The following is a 21,885-nucleotide window of genomic DNA, read 5'->3' as shown; positions in this document are numbered from 1 at the left end:
TCCACGAAGATTTACACTCACTGGTTTCAGCAGTCACCACAACACATCGAAGCGCCGACTGGTACACAGAACTGGAGTAGTTGTGGGAATAAATTAAGCAATCAATCAATCAACTTTATTTATAGAGCACTTATTCCTACAATACATGAAACTCAAAGTGCTTATCAAATCAAAAATGCGCCACATACCCACATTCCCTCCCATCCCCAGATTTTTAAAAACAGTCTGACAATAAGAACCCCTTCACAACACTCCTCCACCGACGAGCACGCACGCACGCGCACGCACACGCACACGCACACGCACACGCACACGCACACACACACACACACACACACACACACACACACACACACACACACACACACCCCATTCCCCATGGTAAAAAAAACACGATTGGCTGAGATCAGATGAGCAAGACCAGCTAAGGATAAGGAAACGCCATCCCGGGAGCCATCCAACCCGACAGCAGCAGATCCACAGCAACATTGGGCGCCCAAGGCAGGGAGGGCAGAGACCCCCACCACCACCCAGGCACACCTAGAAAGCACCCAGGCCACCTCAGTTGACTACCGCCGCCGGGGCAGAGGGCTCCCACAGAGGAAGTACTGAAAAAAGTTTAGATTAAGGTTAAAATATAAAGTCCAAAGAGCTAAAATGAGAATTGTAATATAAAAAGTTATATAGATATTAAAATAATGTTGATCATAAATCAAGGTTAAAACTGTTTAAAAAGCGTGTATAAAGAAAGAATACATTAAATAAATAAAATAAATAGATAAAATAAATAAGTAAACTAAGTCATTAATTAATTTAAAAAGTGAGAGTATTCAGTTAAAAGCTAATCTAAAAAGATGAGTCTTGAGCCTGTTTCTAAAAACCTGAACGTTCTCAGCAGCCCTGACGTCCCCTGGCAGTTCGTTCCAGAGGCGAGGACCGTAGTACTGGAATGACACCTTGCCATGAATATGCGTCCTAACTTTAGGGATGACAAGGAGACTGCTGCCAGAGGAGCACAGAGACTGCGTAGGTTCTTATGGTAAAAGCAGTTCTGAAAGATAAGAAGGCCCAAGACCATTAAGACACTTAAAAACCGTTAAAAGTATTTTGAAATCGATCCTGAAACATATGGGGAGCCAATGTAGTGATTCTAAAACTGGAGTAATGTGCTCCCGCCTCCTAGTCTTTGTCAGAACATGTGCTGCTGAGTTTTGTAATAGTTGTAAACATGAAATCCTCTTTTTAGGAAGACCAGAAAGCAGGTCATTGCAGTAGTCTATTCTACTGGTGATAAAATCATGCTTCAGCGTCTCCGTATTGGCCCGAGAGAGAATGGGGCAGACTTTGGCGATGTTCTTCAGATGATAAAAACCTATTTTGGTGATATTTTTAATATGATGGATAAAAGTCAGCTCAGAGTAAAAGGTTCTTCACTTGTGAAGATGGATTAAGAGACAGTGATTGTAATTTTGGTTAAAGCTTCTCTCTCTGGGCCTCAGGACCGATAACTAAAACTTAAATTTTGTCCTGGTTGAGCTGGAGAAAGTTTTCTGCCATCCAGGATTTGATGTCAAAAATGTAAAAATGCACAGATGTACAGCTGCGTATCATCAGTGTAACTGTGGAAATTCACCCTGTGTCTCCTGATGACACTGCCAAGAGGGAGCATATAAAGGTTAAAAAGCACTGGGCCTAAAATTGAACCCTGGGGCACACCACATGTAATCCCATGAACCCTACAGAAACAGGTATCCAAACTCACAATGAAAGTCTTGTCTTTGAGGTAGGATGTGAACCATTGGTGAACAGCACCAGAGAGAGGCTGATCCGTTTCAAATGAGTTAAAAGAATAGTGTGGTCTACTGTATCAAAGGCAGCACTTAGATCCAGTAGAACCAACACAGTCACCTTCCGTTTGTCATAATTTACTCTAAAATCGTTTAAAATCTTCAGAAGGGCTGTCTCGGTGCTGTGGGTCACCCTAAAACCAGACTGAAATTTTTCAAAAACATTATGGGTGTTGATAAAATCATTGAGTTGGATTAAAACAAGCTTTTCTAAAATTTTGCTTAAAAATGGCAAGTTGGATACCGGTCGATATTTGTTTAAGTCATTAAAATCTAAATTTCTCTTCTTCAGCAGGGGCCTCACCACCGCCCATTTAAAAGCGACAGGAAAAACCCCTGTCTGAAGGGAGCAATTCATCATAGTTAAAACCTCATCTTTAAAAGAATCATAAGATTGTTTAAAAAACCTAGTGGGAATAGGGTCCAGGACACATGTGGTGGGTCTCACTGAGGAGAAAAATTTATCAAGACTCTCAGCTTCAACCAGGACAAAACTGTCCAGTGTTTCCTCAGGTAGACACACACTTTCAGATGTGTCTAAAACCATGTTACGTTGAGAGGATAAAATGTTGCATCTGATGGTGTCTACCTTCCCTCTGAAGCGGGCTGCAAACTCCTCACAAAGAGTGTTTGAGGGGGTTTTCTGAGTTGAGTTTTGGTTGGAGTTGAGAATAGTATTGATTGTGGAGAAAAGAATTTTAGGGTTATTTTTATTGTCTGAGAAGATTTTGGAAAAGTATGCATTTCTTGAATTTCTACATTATAATTACTAAATTAAAACAACATTAATATTTTCAATTTTCACTGAGCTCTTATGTTAACTCTTGCGGTCTTAAACTGCTCCATCCAGTGTTCTTTAGCATATTCTGAAGATTATCAGTGGGCCTAATGTCTGGACTTCACCAGCTAATGAATGCTATGCCAGGATGAATGATACACTGTAGTGTAAATCACCTTGGAGTCCATTAACTCAAAAAGGTGCTTTAAAAGTGCAAGTCATTTTTAAATATTGACAATAAAATTTCGTGATCTATGTCTCACTAATTTATAAACTGCCAAGAAATCGTGGCTCTATTTTATAATGGGAAGATCCTCGTGAAAATTTGAGAAGTATAAAAGTTCAAACTAACCTCACTTGCTAACGCACGGAACACACCAGATGCGGAAGAGCGACGATACGCCGCGAAGCACCATGGAACGACAAGCAGTTCTATTTGGAGCCTTATACGCTCTCGGTCACATCAGCTGCAAAGTGCAGTGTAGGCTCGCTCTATGCAGCGATCATTTTAGCGTGAGCTCTAATTTTTCCGCGAGTTTTCGTTCTGGCAGGACGACAAATCAAAACAGAAGAGGTGTGCCGTAATTTTAACAAAATAAAGAAATAAAACACTAATTGATAATTGTGATCATTTTTGTTTACCTAAACAGACTAGAGAGATGAAAATGAACAAAGATACACACACACACACACACACACACACACACACACACACACACACACACACACACACACACACACACACGAGCGCGCGCGCGCAGAGAAACAGCATTTTCATGACTTTAAATGCAGTTTTTACAGCAAAATATAGATTTCATAAATGTGAACAAATACATTTAATTCAAAGGTAAATATACAATAGTAATGTACACTACCACAAACACTGGGTTATTTAAATAATCATTTAGGAACTGGTCTACAAAACAGCAGCAGGATCAGTGCAGTTTCTGATAACAAGCAGGGCAAACTGGTTGCACACACACACACACACACACACACACACACACACACACACACACACACACACACACACACACACACACACACACACACACACACACACACACACACACACACACACACACACACACACCAGCAGCATGTTAGAATCTTTTGAATGACTAATTTAACTACACTGAACTGCTTTTGTAATAATTTAATCTCTTATTCTGGAGTAAAATAAAGAAACAAGCTAAATCATCACATATCTGTGGCATCAAGAAGCATCTTCTGAGTTCAAACACAGGGATGGAGCACAATGTTTACACCTGAACAGTATCAGGATTAACTCACAGAGGCCTGCAGGTCTTCTGTTTTATGAGCAGAGCGCTGATAATCGGCTTCTTAGGAGCGCTAAACGTTATTTTGCCGCTTCCGTGCGCGGTAAGGAAACACATTTCAAACACGGAACCGAGTCTGGTTGCCGAACCGAGCAGAATTCTGATGATGTCACACCGGTGCGCGAAGGTGCGGGTTCCAGCCCACAGGAGAGGAGGGAGAGAGGAGGTAAACAGCGAGTGGATCACAGGGACTGTACTGATGTTTTTGAGTAAAACTGCGGTAAAAACGGCTGTTCGTCCTCATCATAAAGCGTGTAGCCCCCCCCCTCCCCGGTTTAGACGTGGCGCTCATGCAGGTGTCTCTTTCTGTTCCGACGCTGCTACACGTAGTATTTTTAATTTGTTATGCCTACAATTTATTTTTACTCAGTAACGGATATGATTTAAAATGTAGCGAATTACAATTCTTTTTTAAAAACTTACTCAAGTAAAAGTAAAAGTACAGATTTTAAAAACGACTTAAAAAGTATACATTTACAAAAAAGCTACTCAATTACAGTAACGTGAGTAAATGTAATTCGTTACTTTCCACCTCTGGAGCTGAGACAACAAGAACTAAAAAAAATGAACACATTCTAGCTGCTGTGTTGCATTCACTGACCTAACAAAACTTAAGCCAAAACACAAAACCTGTTCACAAACTGATAGGGAGCTTAAGTGCCTTCAGAAAAGAACAACATACTGTTCTATCACAATCCAAAGAAATGTACCAAATGTACAAGACAGCATTAGCATAACCAGTCAATGTAAATTTACATATAACATCTTTATTTTTTTCACTCAGCACTTCCAGTTAATATCTCTACATTTTGATAAAGGATGAGGAAAAAATAAAAGAAACTCACTTTGCCTGTATGATAAAACAGATGGGGTGGCTTTGTCCTCCATCAAAGTCATTAGGTGTCCAACTCAGGGTGAAACTTCCAGATCCCGATGTACTTTTTACCACATCACAAGGCCCACTGAACAACAGCTCAGTGATCCTTTAAAAATGAGAAATGCCAAATTGATCACATTCCAGTTTAATCTGACTTCAGCTGTTGTCTTTCATCAAATCTTTATCTAACGATTCACTGACAGCTGCAGACATTCTTTCAGCTGACGTCAATATTGTGCCGTCTTTTCTCCTAATTTTGTTAGTCCTGACTGTGCTGGAGTCAAGTAACTCAAAAGATAATGTCAACACATTTGTTTATGCAAATTTACGATCAACTGGTTTGGAATAAATCACTGTCACTGTCAGTGAACAGCAACCCAGTGATCCTTCAAAAACGAGAAATGCCAAATTGATCACATTCCAGTTTAATCTGACTTCAGCTGTTGTCTTTCATCAAATCTTTATCTAACGATTCACTGACAGCTGCAGACATTCCTTCAGCTGACATTTATTTACGATAAACTGGTTTGGAATAAATCACTGTCAGCTTTCCCTGAAATGAGTTTTACTTCCTCTTACACGGACTGAGTTGCTTCTGCTCTGATGGCGATTTCCAAAGTCTGATTAACGGCAGCGATGATCTGAGCTCCGTTTTCTGGAGTTGGAGGCAGAAATCTGGGTAGATAGAGACCTTCAGAGCAGGACGGTACTGCAGCATCAACTGGAAAAACACAGGAAAGTAAAAACTCAAACATGATGATGTGAACATGTGAACAAATCAATCAACTCAAATCAGTCTGAATTTCAATGTTTATATGGATGACTACTTTTACATTAGGTGGAAATTAACATATTTCAACATAAATATTTCTATATAAATAAAGAAATATTTCTATATAAATAATAAAGATATATATATACACTATTTCTACATATAGAAATAGTAGCAGCAGTAGTAGTCGCAGTAGTAATACAAGTAGAAGCAAAAGCAGTAGTACTACTAGTAGTACTACTGTACTACTTTTACATTAGGTGGAAATTATTAACATGTTTCAACATAAATATTTCTATATAAATTATATATATGTATATATACACACACACACACACACTTTTTCTATATATATAGAAATAGTAGCAGCAGTAGTAGTCACAGTAGCAGTAGTAATACAAGTAGAAGCAAAATCAGTAGTACTACTAGCAGTAGTAGTAGACGTCGTAGTCATAGACATAGTCACAGTAGTAGTAGTGATAATTACAGCAATAACATCAGTAGTAGCAGTGTTAGTAGTAGTAGTTGAAGTAGTAGTAACAGCAGCAGCAGCAGCAGTAGTAGTAGTATCACAGTCAGCAACAGCAGTAGTAGTAGTAGTATCATCATCGGCAGCAGCAGTAGTAGCAGCAGCAGCAGTAGTAGTAGTAGTATCATCATCATCAGCAGCAGTAGTAGCAGCAGCGGTAGTAGTGTCATCATCATAATCATCAGCAGCAATAATAGTAGTATCAGCATCAGCAGCAGCAGTAGTAGTATCATCATCAGCAGCAGCAGTAGCAGCAGCAGTGGTAGCAGCAGTAGTAGTAGTAGTATCATCATCAGCAGCAGCAGTATCATCATCATCATCATCATCACCAGCAGTAGTAATAGTAGTATCATCATCATCATCATCAGCAGTAGTAGCAGTAGTATCATCATCATCAGCAGCAGTAGTAGTATCATCATCATCATCATCATCATCAGTAGTAGTAGTAGTAATATCATCATCATCATCAGCAGCAGCAGCAGTAGTAGCAGTAGTAATATCATCATCATCATCAGTAGTAGTAGCAGTAGTATCATCATCATCAGCAGCAGTAGTAGTATCATCATCATCATCATCATCATCATCAGCAGTAGTAGTAGTAGTAATATCATCATCATCAGCAGCAGCAGCAGCAGCAGCAGTAGTAGCAGTAGTAGTATCATCATCATCATCAGCAGCAGCAGCAGCAGCAGCAGTAGTAGTAGTATCATCATCAGCAGCAGCAGTAGTAGTAGCAGTAGTAGTATCATCATCAGCAGCAGCAGCAGTACTGTGGTAGTGTCATCATCATCACCATCATCATCATCATCATCATCATCATCATCAGCAGCAGTAGTAGTAGTAGAAGTATCATCCTCATCGTCGGCAGTAGTAGTAGTAGTATCAGCAGCAGCAGTATCATCATCATTATCATCATCATCATCATCATCATCATAATCAGTAGTAGTAGTAGTAGTAGTATCATCATCATCAGTAGTAGTATTAGTATTAGTATCATCATCAGCGGCAGCAGCAGCAGTAGTAGTGGTAGTAGTAGTAGTAGAAGTATCATCCTCATCGTCGGCAGTAGTAGTAGTAGTATCAGCAGCAGCAGTATCATCATTATCATCATCATCATCATCATCATAATCAGTAGTAGAAGTAGTAGTAGTAGTATCATCATCAGCAGCAGCAGCAGCAGTAGTAGTAGTAATATCATCATCATCATCAGCAGCAGCAGTAGTAGCAGTAGTAATATCATCATCAGTAGTAGTAGCAGTAGTAGTATCATCATCAGCAGCAGCAGTAGTAGTAGCAGTAGTAGTATCATCATCAGCAGCAGCAGTAGCTGCAGCAGCAGCAGTACTGTGGTAGTGTCATCATCATCACCATCATCATCATCATCAGCAGCAGCAGCAGCAGCAGTAGTAGTAGTAATATCATCATCAGCAGCAGCAGCAGCAGTAGTAGCAGTAGTAATATCATCATCAGTAGTAGTAGCAGTAGTAGTATCATCATCATCAGCAGCAGTAGCAGTAGTAGTATCATCATCATCAGCAGCAGTAGCTGCAGCAGCAGCAGTACTGTGGTAGTGTCATCATCATCACCATCATCATCATCAGCAGCAGCAGTAGTAGTAGAAGTATCATCCTCATCGTCGGCAGTAGTAGTAGTAGTATCAGCAGCAGCAGTATCATCATTATCATCATCATCATCATCATAATCAGTAGTAGTAGTAGTAGTAGTATCATCATCATCAGTAGAAGTATTAGTATTAGTATCATCATCAGCGGCAGCAGCAGCAGTAGTAGTGGTAGTAGTAGTAGTAGAAGTATCATCCTCATCGTCGGCAGTAGTAGTAGTAGTATCAGCAGCAGCAGTATCATCATTATCATCATCATCATCATCATCATAATCAGTAGTAGTAGTAGTAGTATCATCAGCAGCAGCAGCAGCAGCAGTAGTAGTAGTAATATCATCATCATCATCAGCAGCAGCAGTAGTAGCAGTAGTAATATCATCATCAGTAGTAGTAGCAGTAGTAGTATCATCATCATCAGCAGCAGTAGTAGTAGCAGTAGTAGTATCATCATCAGCAGCAGCAGTAGCTGCAGCAGCAGCAGTACTGTGGTAGTGTCATCATCATCACCATCATCATCATCATCATCATCAGCAGCAGTAGTAGTAGTAGAAGTATCATCCTCATCGTCGGCAGTAGTAGTAGTAGTATCAGCAGCAGCAGTATCATCATTATCATCATCATCATCATCATAATCAGTAGTAGTAGTAGTAGTAGTAGTATCATCATCATCAGTAGTAGTATTAGTATTAGTATCATCATCAGCGGCAGCAGCAGCAGTAGTAGTAGTGGTAGTAGTAGTAGTAGAAGTATTATCATCATCCTCATCGACAGTAGTAGTAGTAGTAGTAGTATTAGCAGCAGCAGCAGAAGTAGTAGTTGTAGTAGTAGTAATATCATCAGCAGTAGTAGTAGTAGTATCAACATCATCAACAGCTGTATTATTGGTAGAATCATCATCAGTAGCAGTAGTAGCAGCAGTGGCAGCAGTTGTAGCAGCAGTAGTAGTAGTAGTAGCAGTATCATCACCATCAGCAGCAGCAGCAGTATTAGAAATATTAGTATCATCATCATCATCATCATCATCATCAGCAGCAGCAGCAGCAGCAGTTGTAGTATCATCCTCCTCATCGTCAGCGGCAGCAGTAGCAGTAGTATTAGTAGTATCATCATCATCTGCAGCAGTATTAGTGGTAGTATCATCATCATCAGCAGTAGTAGTAGTAGTATCATCATCATCATCATCATCAGCAGTAGTAGTAGCAGCAGTAGTAGTAGTAGTAGTATCATCATCATCATTATCACATCATCATCATCATCATCATCGGCAGCAGCAGCATCATCATCATCATCAGCAGCAGCAGCAGCAGGAGCAGTAGCAGTAGTAGTAGTAGTATCATCATCATCTGCAGCAGTATTAGTGGTAGTATCATCATCAGCAGTAGTAGGAGTAGTATCATCATCAGCAGCAGTAGTAGTAGTATCATCATCAGCAGCAGCAGTATTAGTGGTAGTATCATCATCAGCAGCAGTAGGAGTAGTATCATCATCAGCAGCAGTAGTAGTAGTATCATCATCAGCAGCAGCAGTAGTATCATCATCATCATCATCATTCATGATGGCGCCTGTGATTTTGGCCTGCTGTCTACTCTTCCTGCTTATTTTGTTGTTTTTTCTGTTCCCAAGCTGTCTGCTGGTGGTCTCTAGTTCGAGTATTACCTATGATTGACTCACTCTTCTGGATCTTCGTCAGACATTGAGTTCCGTAGATCTCCGAGGTAGTAGGTTTGGGAAAACTTTCATCCCTCTGTTTGCTGCGGTCCTGGCATTCCTCCTCCACCCACAGTCTCCAGAGTGGCTGCGAAGGTGACATCGCAGACGGGGCAAGCGAGGGGGGCACCGAGCAAGGCTTAGGGCCACTCTTGCATTCCGGCCTTGGAGAGCGGACCCGCTGCAGCTTTTGGATCATCCATGGAGTCCCTCATCCTTCTCTTCCAGGGACATCGGCGAGTGGATTCCAGTCTGTGCGGGCCGGCGCGTCAGGCGTGTCTGGAGGCGGTGGCGTGGTGGCGGTGTTAACTCTGCTAACCTGAGCTACCCAATGCTGGACGATGCTGACCCGTCCTTCCAATCAAACTGCTTGGTGCCCGCACCACTCCTTAGGGTTGCTCTCCAGAACATACGTTCAATTGGAAATAAAACAGAAATTTTAAAGGATTATTTTGTCGATCACAAGCTAAACCTGTTCTGCATGACAGAGTCCTGGGTCGCGCCTGGTGAGTCGGCTGCTCTCTTAGAACTTTGTCCTTCGGACAGTTCAGTGCTCAACGTGCCTAGACTTTCCGGTCGTGGTGGGGGTCTGCTAACTTTGTTTGATTCTTCCCCCCACCTGAAACAACTCTCGGCCTCTGACTCCTAGTAGCTTTGAATTATCACTTTTTGAGCTGGATTTTAGCTCCCCAGTGCTGTTCTTACTTTGTTACCACCCACCAAAGTACAATTCTAACTTTTTTAATGAATTTTCTGACATCTTAGCAGACTTTCTTCCGAAATATGATCGAGTGATTATCCTTGGCTATTTTAATATTCACATATGTTGTCCTGCAAAGCCTTTGGCGAGGAAATTCATGGAAATTTTGGACTCTTTTGGCCTCCAGCAACTGGTTAAGGAGTCTACCCATGATCGCTCTCACATCCTGGACTTAAGTTTTATCTATTGGAATTTCAGTTTCTGATTTTTCAGTGAACCCGGTTTGTTTTTCAGATCATTTTCCAATTATTTTCAGTACCTATGATTTGACACCTTCCACTGTAAGACATCAAGCACGTCATTACGTCAGGTGTATTTCCCCATCTACTCTCACTCTATCATCTGGTCTGGCAGATGGCTTTTCAACCATTTCACCCAGGTCTAAATTCATGGAAGTGGATGATATGGTGACCACCTTCAATACTGTGTGCTCGGCTGCTCTTAGCTCTGCTGCACCTCTTAAAAGCCGGAGAAAAAAATTTGTTTCTGATCCCTGGCTTAATGACAACACTCGAGCTCTTCGACGCCAGTGTAGATCTCATGAACCAAATGGAAAAAGGACAATTTAGAAATTTCCTTACAAATGTTGAAAGATTCTCTATTTTTGTATCAGAAAGCAGTGAGAACAGCCAGAAATAAGTACTTTAATAATATAATCACAACACAACTTGGTGATCAACGTAAACTATTTAGTACCATTAATTTGGTTCTCTCTTTAAAAGATGCAACTACACCCTCAGTGCCAACGACGTCCCTTTGCACCGAGTTTATGAACTTTTCAGCTTAAAATTCAGAATATTAGGTCAAGCATCTTGCCATCGGGTCAGCCCACCATTGAGGAACCAGTCTGTCTAAGTCAATTTTCTAATTTTACACTGTTGTCTCTTCATGATCTGGAGGAGCTGGTCAGGTCCATGAAACCCTCTGGTTCTCCAGAGGACCCCCTTCCACCAAAACTACTAGTTGGGGCTCTTCCTGTGCTGGCGCCATTTATTCTGGAAATCGTCAACAACAGCATTTCGACTGGAGTGTTTCCAACCACCTTTAAGAATGCAGTTGTACATCCTTTACTGAAAAAACCTGGCCTGGATCATACCGATTTTTCTAATTATCGTCTGATTTCCATACTCTCGTTTTTATCCAAGATTATTGAGAAAGTAGTTCACACTCAACTTTCCAGTTATGTAGGACATCATAGCCTCCTCGATCACTTTCAGTCTGGCTTTAGACCTCACCACAGCACAGAAACGGCACATCTTTGTGTATTAAAGGATATCCTGGTGGCAACTGATTCTGGTTCCCATGTCCTTCTGTTACTCCTGGACCTCTCTGCTGCCTTCGACACAGTGGACCATGACACCCTACTTAGGAGGTTGGAGATGAGGTTGGGGGTAACAGGGATCCCACTTCATTGGTTCAGATCATATTTGTCAGATAGACAATTTAGTGTTCACATTGACAGCTTTTCCTCTCCATCTACTCCACTTCACTGGGGTGTGCCTCAGGGTTCGATTCTAGGGCCACTCCTATTCTCGATTTACTTATTCCCATTGGGGATGATTCTGACAAACCTTGGAATAATTTATCACCTTTACGCGGACGATCGCCAGATTTAACTGGCTTTAAGTAAACCTGACAACACGCCTCCTTGTCGACTGTATTACTGCAGTTAAAGGCTGGCTGTCAGAGAACTTCCTTTGACTTAACGAAAACAAGACCGACGACATTCTTTTTAATCCAATAAATCCAAAGCATGCACCTGGTGACTACCCTCTACCGTTTTTTAATCTTAAATCCTGTGTATCCAGTCTGGGAGTGAAACTTGACTCTGATCTGTTAATGAGTTCACAAATTCACTCTACAGTCCGGTCATGCTTTTTTTCAACTACGTTGCATCTCACACTTAAAGTCAATAGTCAAACGACCTCAACTGGAGTCTGTTGTTCACGGCTTTGCAACTACATGTTTAGACTATGCCAACTCACTACTTGTTGGTGTCAGCGCCTCAGCAATCGAGCGTCTACAGAGAGTGCAAAATGCGGCGGCTAGTCTCCTGACAAACACCTTTAGACGCTGTCACATTTCACCCGTCCTTGCACGATTGCACTGGCTGCCTGTTAAATACCCCATCCAATTTAATATTTTGACCTTTGTCTACAATATTCTGAATGGTCAAGCCCCGGCTTATCTTTCAGAACTGACAAAGCCTTATTCTCCAACCAGAAACCTGAGATCTGCAAATCATTTGCTTTTGTAAGTCCCGAAAATGAGGTATAAATCTCGTGGAGAGCGGGCCTTGGCGTTCACTGCTCCTAAACTCTGGAATGCTCTCCCCCTTACTGTTCGACAGGCCTCAGAACTGGGTCGATTTAAGTCGGTACTGAGGCCTTCTATCATTTAGCTTTTATTCAATGATCTAGCTTTTAGTGTTTTTACGTTTTATTGTGACTCTGTATTTTATTGATGTATGTTTCTAAAACAATTTTTTAGATTTTACCTCTTACCTCCTCTATGACTTTTATCTGTTTTTATCTTGGGGTTTGTCCTTTTTACTGTACAGCACTTTAATCAGCTGACATGCTGTTTTTAAATGTGCTATATGGATAGACATGGTATGGTATGGTATCATCATCATTATCAGCAGCAGCAGCAGCCGGAGCAGCAGCAGTAGTAGTAGTAGTAGTTTTAGTATCATCATAAGCAGCAGCCGCAGCAGTAGTAGTAGTTGTAGTATTAGTAGTAGTATCATCATCCTCATAGTCAGCAGCAGCAGTAGTAGTAGTAGTAGTAGTAGTAGTAGTAGTATCATCATCATCGGTAGTAGTAGCAGCAGCAGCAGCAGTATCATCGTCATTATCAGCAGTAGTAGTTTCATCATCATCATCATCATCATCATCATCATCGGCGGCGGCAGCAGCAGTATCATCATCATCGGTAGTAGTAGTAGTAGCAGCAGCAGCAGCAGTATCATCGTCATTATCAGCAGTAGTAGTTTCATCATCATCATCATCATCATCATCATCATCATCATAATCAGCAGCAGCAGTAGTAGTATCATCATCATGATCAGCGGCAGCAGCAGCAGTATCATCATCATCATCATCATCATCATCATCATAATCAGCAGCAGCAGCAGCAGTAGTAGTATCATCATCATAATCATCAGCAGCAGCAGTATCATCATCATAATCATCAGCAGCAGCAGTATCATCATCATCATCATCATCATCATAATCAGCAGCAGCAGCAGCAGTAGTAGTATCATAATCATCATCAGCAGCAGCAGCAGTATCATCATCATAATCATCAGCAGCAGCAGTATCATCATCATAATCAGCAGCAGAAGCAGCAGTATCATCATCATAATCATCATCAGCAGCAGTATCATCATCATCATCATAATCAGCAGCAGCAGCAGCAGTAGTAGTATCATCATTATCATCATCATCATCATCATCATCATCATCAGCAGCAGCAGCAGCAGCAGCAGCAGTGTCATCATCATAATCATCAGCAGCAGCAGTATTAGTAGTATCATCATCATCAGCAGCAGCAGCAGCAGTATCATCATCATAATCATCATCAGCAGCAGCAGTAGTAGTATCATCATCATAATCATCATCAGCAGCAGCAGTAGTATCATCATCATCATCATCATCATCATCAGCAGCAGCAGCAGTATCATCATCATAATCATCATCAGCAGCAGTATCATCATCATAATCATCAGCAGCAGCAGTATCATCATCATCATCATCATCATCATAATCAGCAGCAGCAGCAGCAGTAGTAGTATCATCATCATCAGCAGCAGCAGCAGCAGCAGTATCATCATCATCATCATCATCGTCATAATCAGCAGCAGCAGCAGCAGTAGTAGTATCATTATCATCATCAGCAGCAGCAGCAGCAGCAGTATCATCATCATCCACCATCTTCATCATCATCATCATCATCATCATCATCATCATCATCAGCAGCAGCAGCAGCAGCAGCAGCAGTAGTAGTAGTATCATCATCAGCAGCAGCAGTAGCAGCAGCAGCAGCAGTAGTTGTAGTAGTAGTTGTTGAAGTGGTAGTAGTAGTAATAGTAGCAACAGTAGTAGTAGTAGTTGTAGTATTAGTAGAAAACAGCAGTAGGAGTAGCAGGAGCGGTAATAGCACCAGTAGTAGTAGCAGTAGTACTACTAGTAGTAGTAGACGTAAAGTAGTAGTAGTAGCAGTACTAGCAGTACTAGCCCTTGCCACCTGTTGATCCTCTACTACATGTAAATGGTAACGGCAAACTTCTCATGAAGGCTCTAATCCTGATGCTCCATTTGGAATTGTATGGTCAGAAGTGATTTGATGATAATTTGTAAAGATAATCTACAAAGGATTAAGATTAGCACATAAACTCTCTCATTAGACAGACGCTTTTCAGATAGCAAGAAGCAGACAATTATTTTTCAAATTTCAGCACCCAAGGCACCTTTCAAAACAAACTGAACAGGTATGCTGTTGATTATGTCACTGGTAGTTTTGTCTGCCTGGGAGCCATCAGGGTTGGTCAGGGTAATCGTCTTTCTAGGAGAGTCCTCCATCATCATCTGGACGGCGTAGGAACCTTCATCACTGCTGGAAGTCGGGCTGAATGACAGAATACAAGACTAAACCAGGAAAGAGAAAAGTCAGTGAGTCACCCAGTCTAGCTCCACAGCCATCACTGATGTTTGTTACTCACCGACGAGAGGCTAAGGACAGACGGAGGTGTGCAAGCATCACACTCTGACAGAGAACCATTTGCATATCTGCATTTAACCTCGTCTCCATCAGGGTCGAAATTCAATAAGTTGATGTCACTCTGACAGTTTGAAGGAACTCTGAATGAAAGAGGATGGAGCTCAGCTGTTGATATGCTTTCAACTCAGATGAAATTTCCAGCTTGACCAACTGGCTCTACTAAATTACTGGAATTCTTTGGTTCTTTGTCACTCATTGTTGATTCTGGGAATGACTTATGGTAAATGTAGGCGTGTGATTGCTCTATTAAATTATTATCTCTATTATTCAAAGAGAATACTCTGACTCACGAATTCTTTCTTCCAACTTTTTCTGTTTCTACTGTGAAACCTTAGTGCTCCTCACCTACAACCGACGTTTTTAAACATCTTCCAAACTCCCTAATGTCAATGAAAACTTAGTGATGATTCTCGGCAGCCTTGTGTCTGTCAGTGCGCCCCAGGGCAGCCGGGGCTACGATATAGCTCATCACCACCAGTGTGGGAATGTGTGTGTGAATGATTGTACTGTAAGGCACTTTGGAGTCCTCTGATTCAGAACAAAGCTATACAAATGTAGGTCATTTATCTTTATCTCTAATGATGAATAAAGTGAAACAGATCCATTTAACTTTAAATAAACACAAAAGCTGTGCAAAATATATTTTCAAAAGCTGACGTAAAAGAATGCAGATCTTACCTGACAACTGGGATGATGGTGGTCTGGGGTGAGGAGTTGACGTTTCCAGTGTCAGATCGCTTCCTCGGGTCTATCAGAGCCTGGGCTCTGAACGCTACGACGCCGTTTCTGTTGTCAGTCCAGCTTCTATTAGACCAACTGTAGTGAAAGTCAATAAAGGTTTCAGATGCTTCTCAGAGTCTCGTGCATGGCGGCATGTGTGTGTGGATCTCTGTAGCCCAACAAGATGATAATTTTAAAGTAACAACAACAACAACAACAACAAAACTAAAAATTCAGAAAATGCCGAATTTTAGTTGATTTAATGCAGCTGTACAGTCCATGTGTTGATCACTCTGCAGCTACAACTAAAAAGCTGCGTAACGTTGATGTGAACTCACCTGTACTGTTTGGCGAGGGCATAGCCATCCTGTCCATAGGTGACTCTCTCTTTCTGGCACCATTCTCCGCTGCTTTCCTCCACCTTCCCGTAAAGGGATCCCAGGGAATCACAGCTGTTGCCGCAAACCATGGAATCAACTTCCTCACATGAACTAAAGCTCCACTTCTGCTTTTCGATTGTCTGTAGTTTAAAAAGCAAAGGAATGTTGAGAACTGACATTTAAAAGGCAAACACAAACTAGAAAACCTACTTACATAGAATCCATTTCCCAGAGGGCCCTGAGCAGTGTAGGTGAAGACAAAACCAATAAAACCAGCTTGAGTCCTGCTGACCAGAACCACCAGCAGCAGCAGCAGCAGCACTGAGAGCAACATGGTGAGTGACTCTACACAAAGATGAGAATGCATACGTCCAATAGAGTTATAAGGCTGACATGCCTCTAGAACACTCCCTCTCTGTTTGCTGATCATTCTACCAACTCTAAAAGCCTGTAATTATTTTAGTATGAGGAAATGTTTGGAATAGTCACCTCTATGACTCAATTCAATTGAGTTCAATTTACTTTTTAAAGCACTTTCCTACACCCAACTGGGAGACTAAAGTCATAGACATTACAAGGCATGGTGTAACAGTAAAACCACCACAATAGGTAAACAATAAAATTAACATTTTAGATTACTAAAAGCTTTTTAAAAATGGTACGTTCAGATCTACATCCAAAGCTAAACCATAATAATGTGATTTTATTTGTAGCTTACAAATTCTGAGATTAGAGGTTTTTCTAATGCCTTATCATTAAGAAGTTTTTAAAATTAATCCTTTAGCAAAGTGCTATCATACTAAAACTGGGATAATATATTCCCAGCCTAAGTTTCCTCCCCTTCTTGTCAGCTCATTGGGTCCCCTGAGTGGAAAACAAATCAATGTAAGTGAACGGGCTATAAAGGCTATAACCCGCTATGCCTTACGCCCTGAATCGCACATAAGTTGTACCTCAATTGTAATGAAAATAAAAATGTTGTTCTGTGGTGTGATTTATAGAGCTGATTCCACTGAAATGGCTCTTTTTAGGGTCTCTAATGACCTTCTGACTCACAGTGATGCAGGGGACTGTTCGGTTCTGGTCCTGCCTTTGACTGTTGACCATCATCTGCTACTGGAGAGGCTGAGAGACTGGGTAGGCCTACCAGGATCTGCTCTGGAATGGTTCTCCTCTTATCTGTCTGAGTGTTTCTTCTTTGTGGCTGTCTCCAAGTTCGGGCCACCACCTCTCTCACCCATGGTGTCCCACAAGGTTCTGTGCTCGGGCCTCTATTGGTCCTCCTTTATCTGCTCCCTCTCCAGCACATGTTGAGCTCTTAGAAAAAAAATCTCTTACAATATTTATGGAGATGACATCCAACAGTACATCTGAGATGTTACCCCCATCAGGTCCCCGAAGTCCAGTGACCAAAGCCTACTGGTTGTGCAGCGCACCAGGCTAAAGACCAAAGGTGACAGATCATTAGCTGCTGTGGCCCCAGACTCTTCCCCTGAGGCTGAGATCAATGGACTCAGTGATGTCCTTTAAAAAGCAGCTGAAAAGTCACCTGTTCAGGCTGGATTTTGTGTGATCACCTGGTTATGTTCTTTCTCACATGCTTCCTTCATGCTGCTGTTTGTTTATTCTTTTGGGCCTCCATTGCTTATTATTTTATTTTCCATTTTCATTTTCAATTAAATTTTTTATTCTTGTGGGAGGGGCCAAAGAGGTCAAGTGCAATGTGTGATCGGTGGTGGTTGAAGGCGAGGACCTTGACAGTCTGATCCTTGGCTACAAAAGCTGGCTCCTTGTACATCACATATGTCAGATCTGGCCCGCAAGATAAATATCAAAAATATATTAAAACTGGCCCGCTGGCCGATTTTACCGCAAAGACTTCAACTCCCATGATGCTTTGCGGCGTCAGCGCGGAGCCGACGCGCCCCCTCCTTTGTGTTTTTTCCAGCGCCTGCTGGCGTTGTCTGCAGCTCCACTGTCTCGGACAAACTAAACACTCCTCTCACAGCGCCGAGTTCACTCAGCTGTTTTCTGACGTTGAAGCCCAGAAACGGAGATTCTAGCCGCTCAGTAATGTGTTCACGACTGAAAGAGAAAGCTTTCCAACTAACGTCCAGGCAGAGCCGATATAACTCCAGCGAGCAGCGACACGCTCAAACCAGCACGGCTCTGTGGTTGCTGTCGTTGTGTTTCCTCCCCGACACACAACAACGTGGTCAAGCTGCTCAGACATGTTCAGCAGCACAAACCTATGTGAGCACCTGTTGTCATCTAATGTTGTCATTATTATGATGAAGATGAACAAAACAACAGGAGTCTCCTCCTCAGCTCAGATCAACCCCATGATGCAGGTATCTGGCTGGAACAGGTGAGCATCACAGTAAACCAGTGGAACAAACTGAGCTTTAAATATTTAGGTTTTATGCTCTTTTTCTGCTGCAAAACATGAAAGTTAACAGGTGAGATGTTGCATTTTCATTTAAGATAAAATGATATTTTTATTTTGTTGTTGGCCCGTGAGAAAAGATTTAACCTACAGTAAACAGGAAGTGGAAAGGCTGCAGATAGATGAATAGAATAGAAAATCCCTTTATTGTTCCTCAGTGGGGAAAGCTAGACGTCACAGCAGCGATGACACTTATTACAGGAGAAAAAAAGGAGAATAAAAAATAAGAAAAATAAATAAACAACAAGAAAACATAAATCCTGAATAGATTTTAAAAATGCTGAATATACCACAAGTAATGAATACCACTGATGTGTTTTATTTAAAATGGACTTGCTCGTGTGTAATTTGGTTATTCCACATTCAGTGTTAATGCAGAAATAAGTTTGTTTCCAAATTAAAAGGTTCAAAATTGCATATATGTTGATAAAGAAAATGTGCAAATTTGCCGTCACTTTTTCAAAAAATATTAAGTTTGGCCCTCGACTCCGTCCCAGAGTTTCATTTCGGCCCCGTGTAAGTTTGAGTTTGACACCCCTGTTGTACATGGAATGTCGCCTCTCTGGTTGGTAAGGAGCCTGAGGTGCTGTGTGAGGTTGAGAGGTAGAGACTACATACAATCGGACTCACCTTGATGCATGGCTCTGGCTCCAGAAGCAGTTACTCGGAGAGGGGCTGGACACTAAAACTATGGAGTTGCCCCCACTGAGAGGCGCCGAGCAGAGGTGGGCATACTAGTTGCTCCTCATCTTGGTGCCTGTGCGTTGGGGTTTATCCCAGTAAACGAGAGGGTAGCCTTCCTCTGCCTACATGTGGGGGGACGGGTCCTTACTGTTGTCTGTGCTTATGCACCAAACTACAGTCCAGACTACCCACCCATATGGAGTCCTTGGAGGATGTGGTGGAGAGTGCTCCTTCCAGTCACTCCCTCGTTCTGCTGGGGGACGCTCACGTGGGCAATGACAGTGAGACCTGGAGAGATGTGGTGGGAAGAAACACCCAGTCCACGAGGGCCAGTGTCCCTGCAGGTTTTAGATCTCACCTTGGGTCAACACACCTGAATCACATGATTAGTTTGTTACTAGGGATACGGATAAAGCATTTTTGACGAATACGAGCATGAAACGAGTAAACCTCGTAAATATCTGTAATCGTGCTGAAGGAAAATCCTCATTGGGTAACTGACTGTCTTCACGCTCTGTGATTGGCCAGTCACATAGAGCGCCCACCCCTCCCTACACACAAAACTCTCTAGCCGGCCGGGAGCGCAGTCCGTCCGGCTCATCAACGCACACACACAGATAGTAACGGATCTCGATGTGATTGCTTCACTGTTGCTCACGTTTCTTCAGTTTTCCCTAGGTTTTCTTCAGCTCGCCTCTTTTTCGGTTGAATATTTAAAGTTACTTTTTTCGTAACTTACATGGTGCATTTGACAAGACAGAGCTGATGTGCTGTGTCTCTACCTCCGCTCCGGTCGGGTTTTTTATTTTTTTTAGCTCCCTCTCTCTCCCTCTCTATCTCTCTCTCTCACACACACACACACACACACACACACACACGCACACGCATGCAAACGACATACTCAAAACAAAACTTCACTGAAGTAAAAGTTATTCAAGCAGCCATCCGCCATGACTCACTGGGGATCGAGAAGACAGAGCAGACACACACACACACACACACACACACACACACACACACACACACACACACACACACACACACACACACACCTTAATCAACATTGTTTTGTTTAACTTTGTGTGGGGCAAAATTCCAAGAACGTTGAGAAAGAAGTCAGTTTAATCAAATTGAAATTAAAAAATATATATAAAGTTGTGTCTGGTTCTAGTATTTCATATTTCCTCGTTCCTACTGCATGAGTTCAGATGTATTAATCCATGCACTTAAATATTAATGTTCTGATTTTATTGAAACACTTGTTCTGTAATAGTTTCTTTACTATTGTGATCAAAAATATTTAATCTCAATTCTGAGGCTGCTCTGTAAATACTTTTCAAATAAACCACACACACATCAACTTCTGATCAATCCATATCAATTTCAGACTTAAAATAATATATTGATGCAAACCACGCCCACTTCCGGGTTATGCCACGCCCATTCCGAGTACAGATACAGATAATTTAGTTGGTTGAACAGATACAGATACAGATAGTGGTGTACTCGCTCATCCCTATTTGTTACCAGGTCTTTGGAGAACTTCAGGACATGTTGAGGAGCTAATTTATCAATTTAAATCAGCTGTGTTGGTTCAAGGACACATCTAAAACCTGCAGGGACACCGGCCCTCGTGGACTGAGATTGCCCACCCCGTCATAGATTGTCCATAATAACCACCATGTTCAGACATAAAGGTGTCCATATGTGCTTTTGGCACCAGGATACCTAACAATTAAGGGAAGTGCGTTTCACTATTTTGGTCCTTGTTAGTCGCCTTGCGTCGAGTTATTTTGTCATTGCCCAAAGTCGAATAGGTGTGGCATCCAATAGAGGGCGCTGGACAACTCCACTCATTTAGTCTCTTATTTCTTTTCTTAATTGGTGACTTATAGGTTGATAACCTTTGGCAAACACATTTAAACAGTTAGACCATTTAGAACATTAGCAGACGGATTAGATGTAAAATAGGCTTTAGTTCTACATTTTCTTGAACTTAAATTCCCCTTAAAGATGCAGTCCAAATAAACTTACATTTCTTTTATAATAAATATTCTTATTTAATAATTAAAGATACATACCAGAAACATCTCTGTGGTTGCCAAACACTGAGCAAACAAACTGAGGCAAAAACAAAGGAACCAGCTGTCGGGTTGACACTAATCAGATCTCTCCACCTGGAGACAAGGTGACCTTTCCCATTGCTTCTGGCATAACACTGCCCTCTTGTGGGCAAAACCTGTAACTACTAAACAAAAACAAGCATTGACGATGAACATAGGATTAACATAGAATTATTTCCCTCTACACCATAAAACCTCATGATTTTTATCTTCAAAGGTGCCATACAAAGAAAAAACCTTGTTTTTTTATTGAAGGAACAATGTGTGTGCTCATGTTGTAAATGTGCACTAACTGTATTGTGTCACTAGAGGAGGTGCAAGTTCTACATGTATCAGATGACTGATAGAGAGAGAGAAGGTAGTTTCTTGTGGCCCAATCTCAATACTTGCACTGCGGACTTCAGCAAAGTGCACTTGGAGAGAGTGTGCTGTAAGGCTTCGAGTGCGCAGTACACAAGTGTGCAGTACACAAGTGTGCAGTACACAAGTGTGCAAATAATTGCCGAATTGAGACAAGGA

General features: G+C 41.7%; 1 protein-coding gene across 1 annotated transcript in view; it reads right to left on the bottom strand.

Annotated features, from left to right (window-relative positions):
* LOC107374328 (mucin-2) overlaps positions 1-21,425 on the bottom strand; it is a 33,275-nt gene extending 11,850 nt beyond the window's left edge. The window contains exons 1-10 of the mRNA XM_054748563.2: positions 21,325-21,425; positions 19,190-19,616; positions 16,328-16,458; positions 16,072-16,253; positions 15,692-15,829; positions 14,955-15,093; positions 14,703-14,880; positions 5,422-5,563; positions 4,811-4,948; positions 22-71 (exon numbers count right to left, since the gene is read on the bottom strand). Coding sequence (XP_054604538.2) covers positions 22-71; positions 4,811-4,948; positions 5,422-5,563; positions 14,703-14,880; positions 14,955-15,093; positions 15,692-15,829; positions 16,072-16,253; positions 16,328-16,458; positions 19,190-19,199 — 1,108 coding nt within the window. The 5' untranslated portion in view covers positions 19,200-19,616; positions 21,325-21,425. The remainder of the gene's footprint in view (positions 1-21; positions 72-4,810; positions 4,949-5,421; positions 5,564-14,702; positions 14,881-14,954; positions 15,094-15,691; positions 15,830-16,071; positions 16,254-16,327; positions 16,459-19,189; positions 19,617-21,324) is intronic.
* Between the last annotated feature and the right edge of the window lie 460 nt (positions 21,426-21,885).

Source organism: Nothobranchius furzeri, chromosome 2 (genome assembly GCF_043380555.1).
Source record: "Nothobranchius furzeri strain GRZ-AD chromosome 2, NfurGRZ-RIMD1, whole genome shotgun sequence".
Lineage (NCBI taxonomy): Eukaryota > Metazoa > Chordata > Actinopteri > Cyprinodontiformes > Nothobranchiidae > Nothobranchius > Nothobranchius furzeri.
This window is presented reverse-complemented; position numbering and strand designations above follow the sequence as displayed.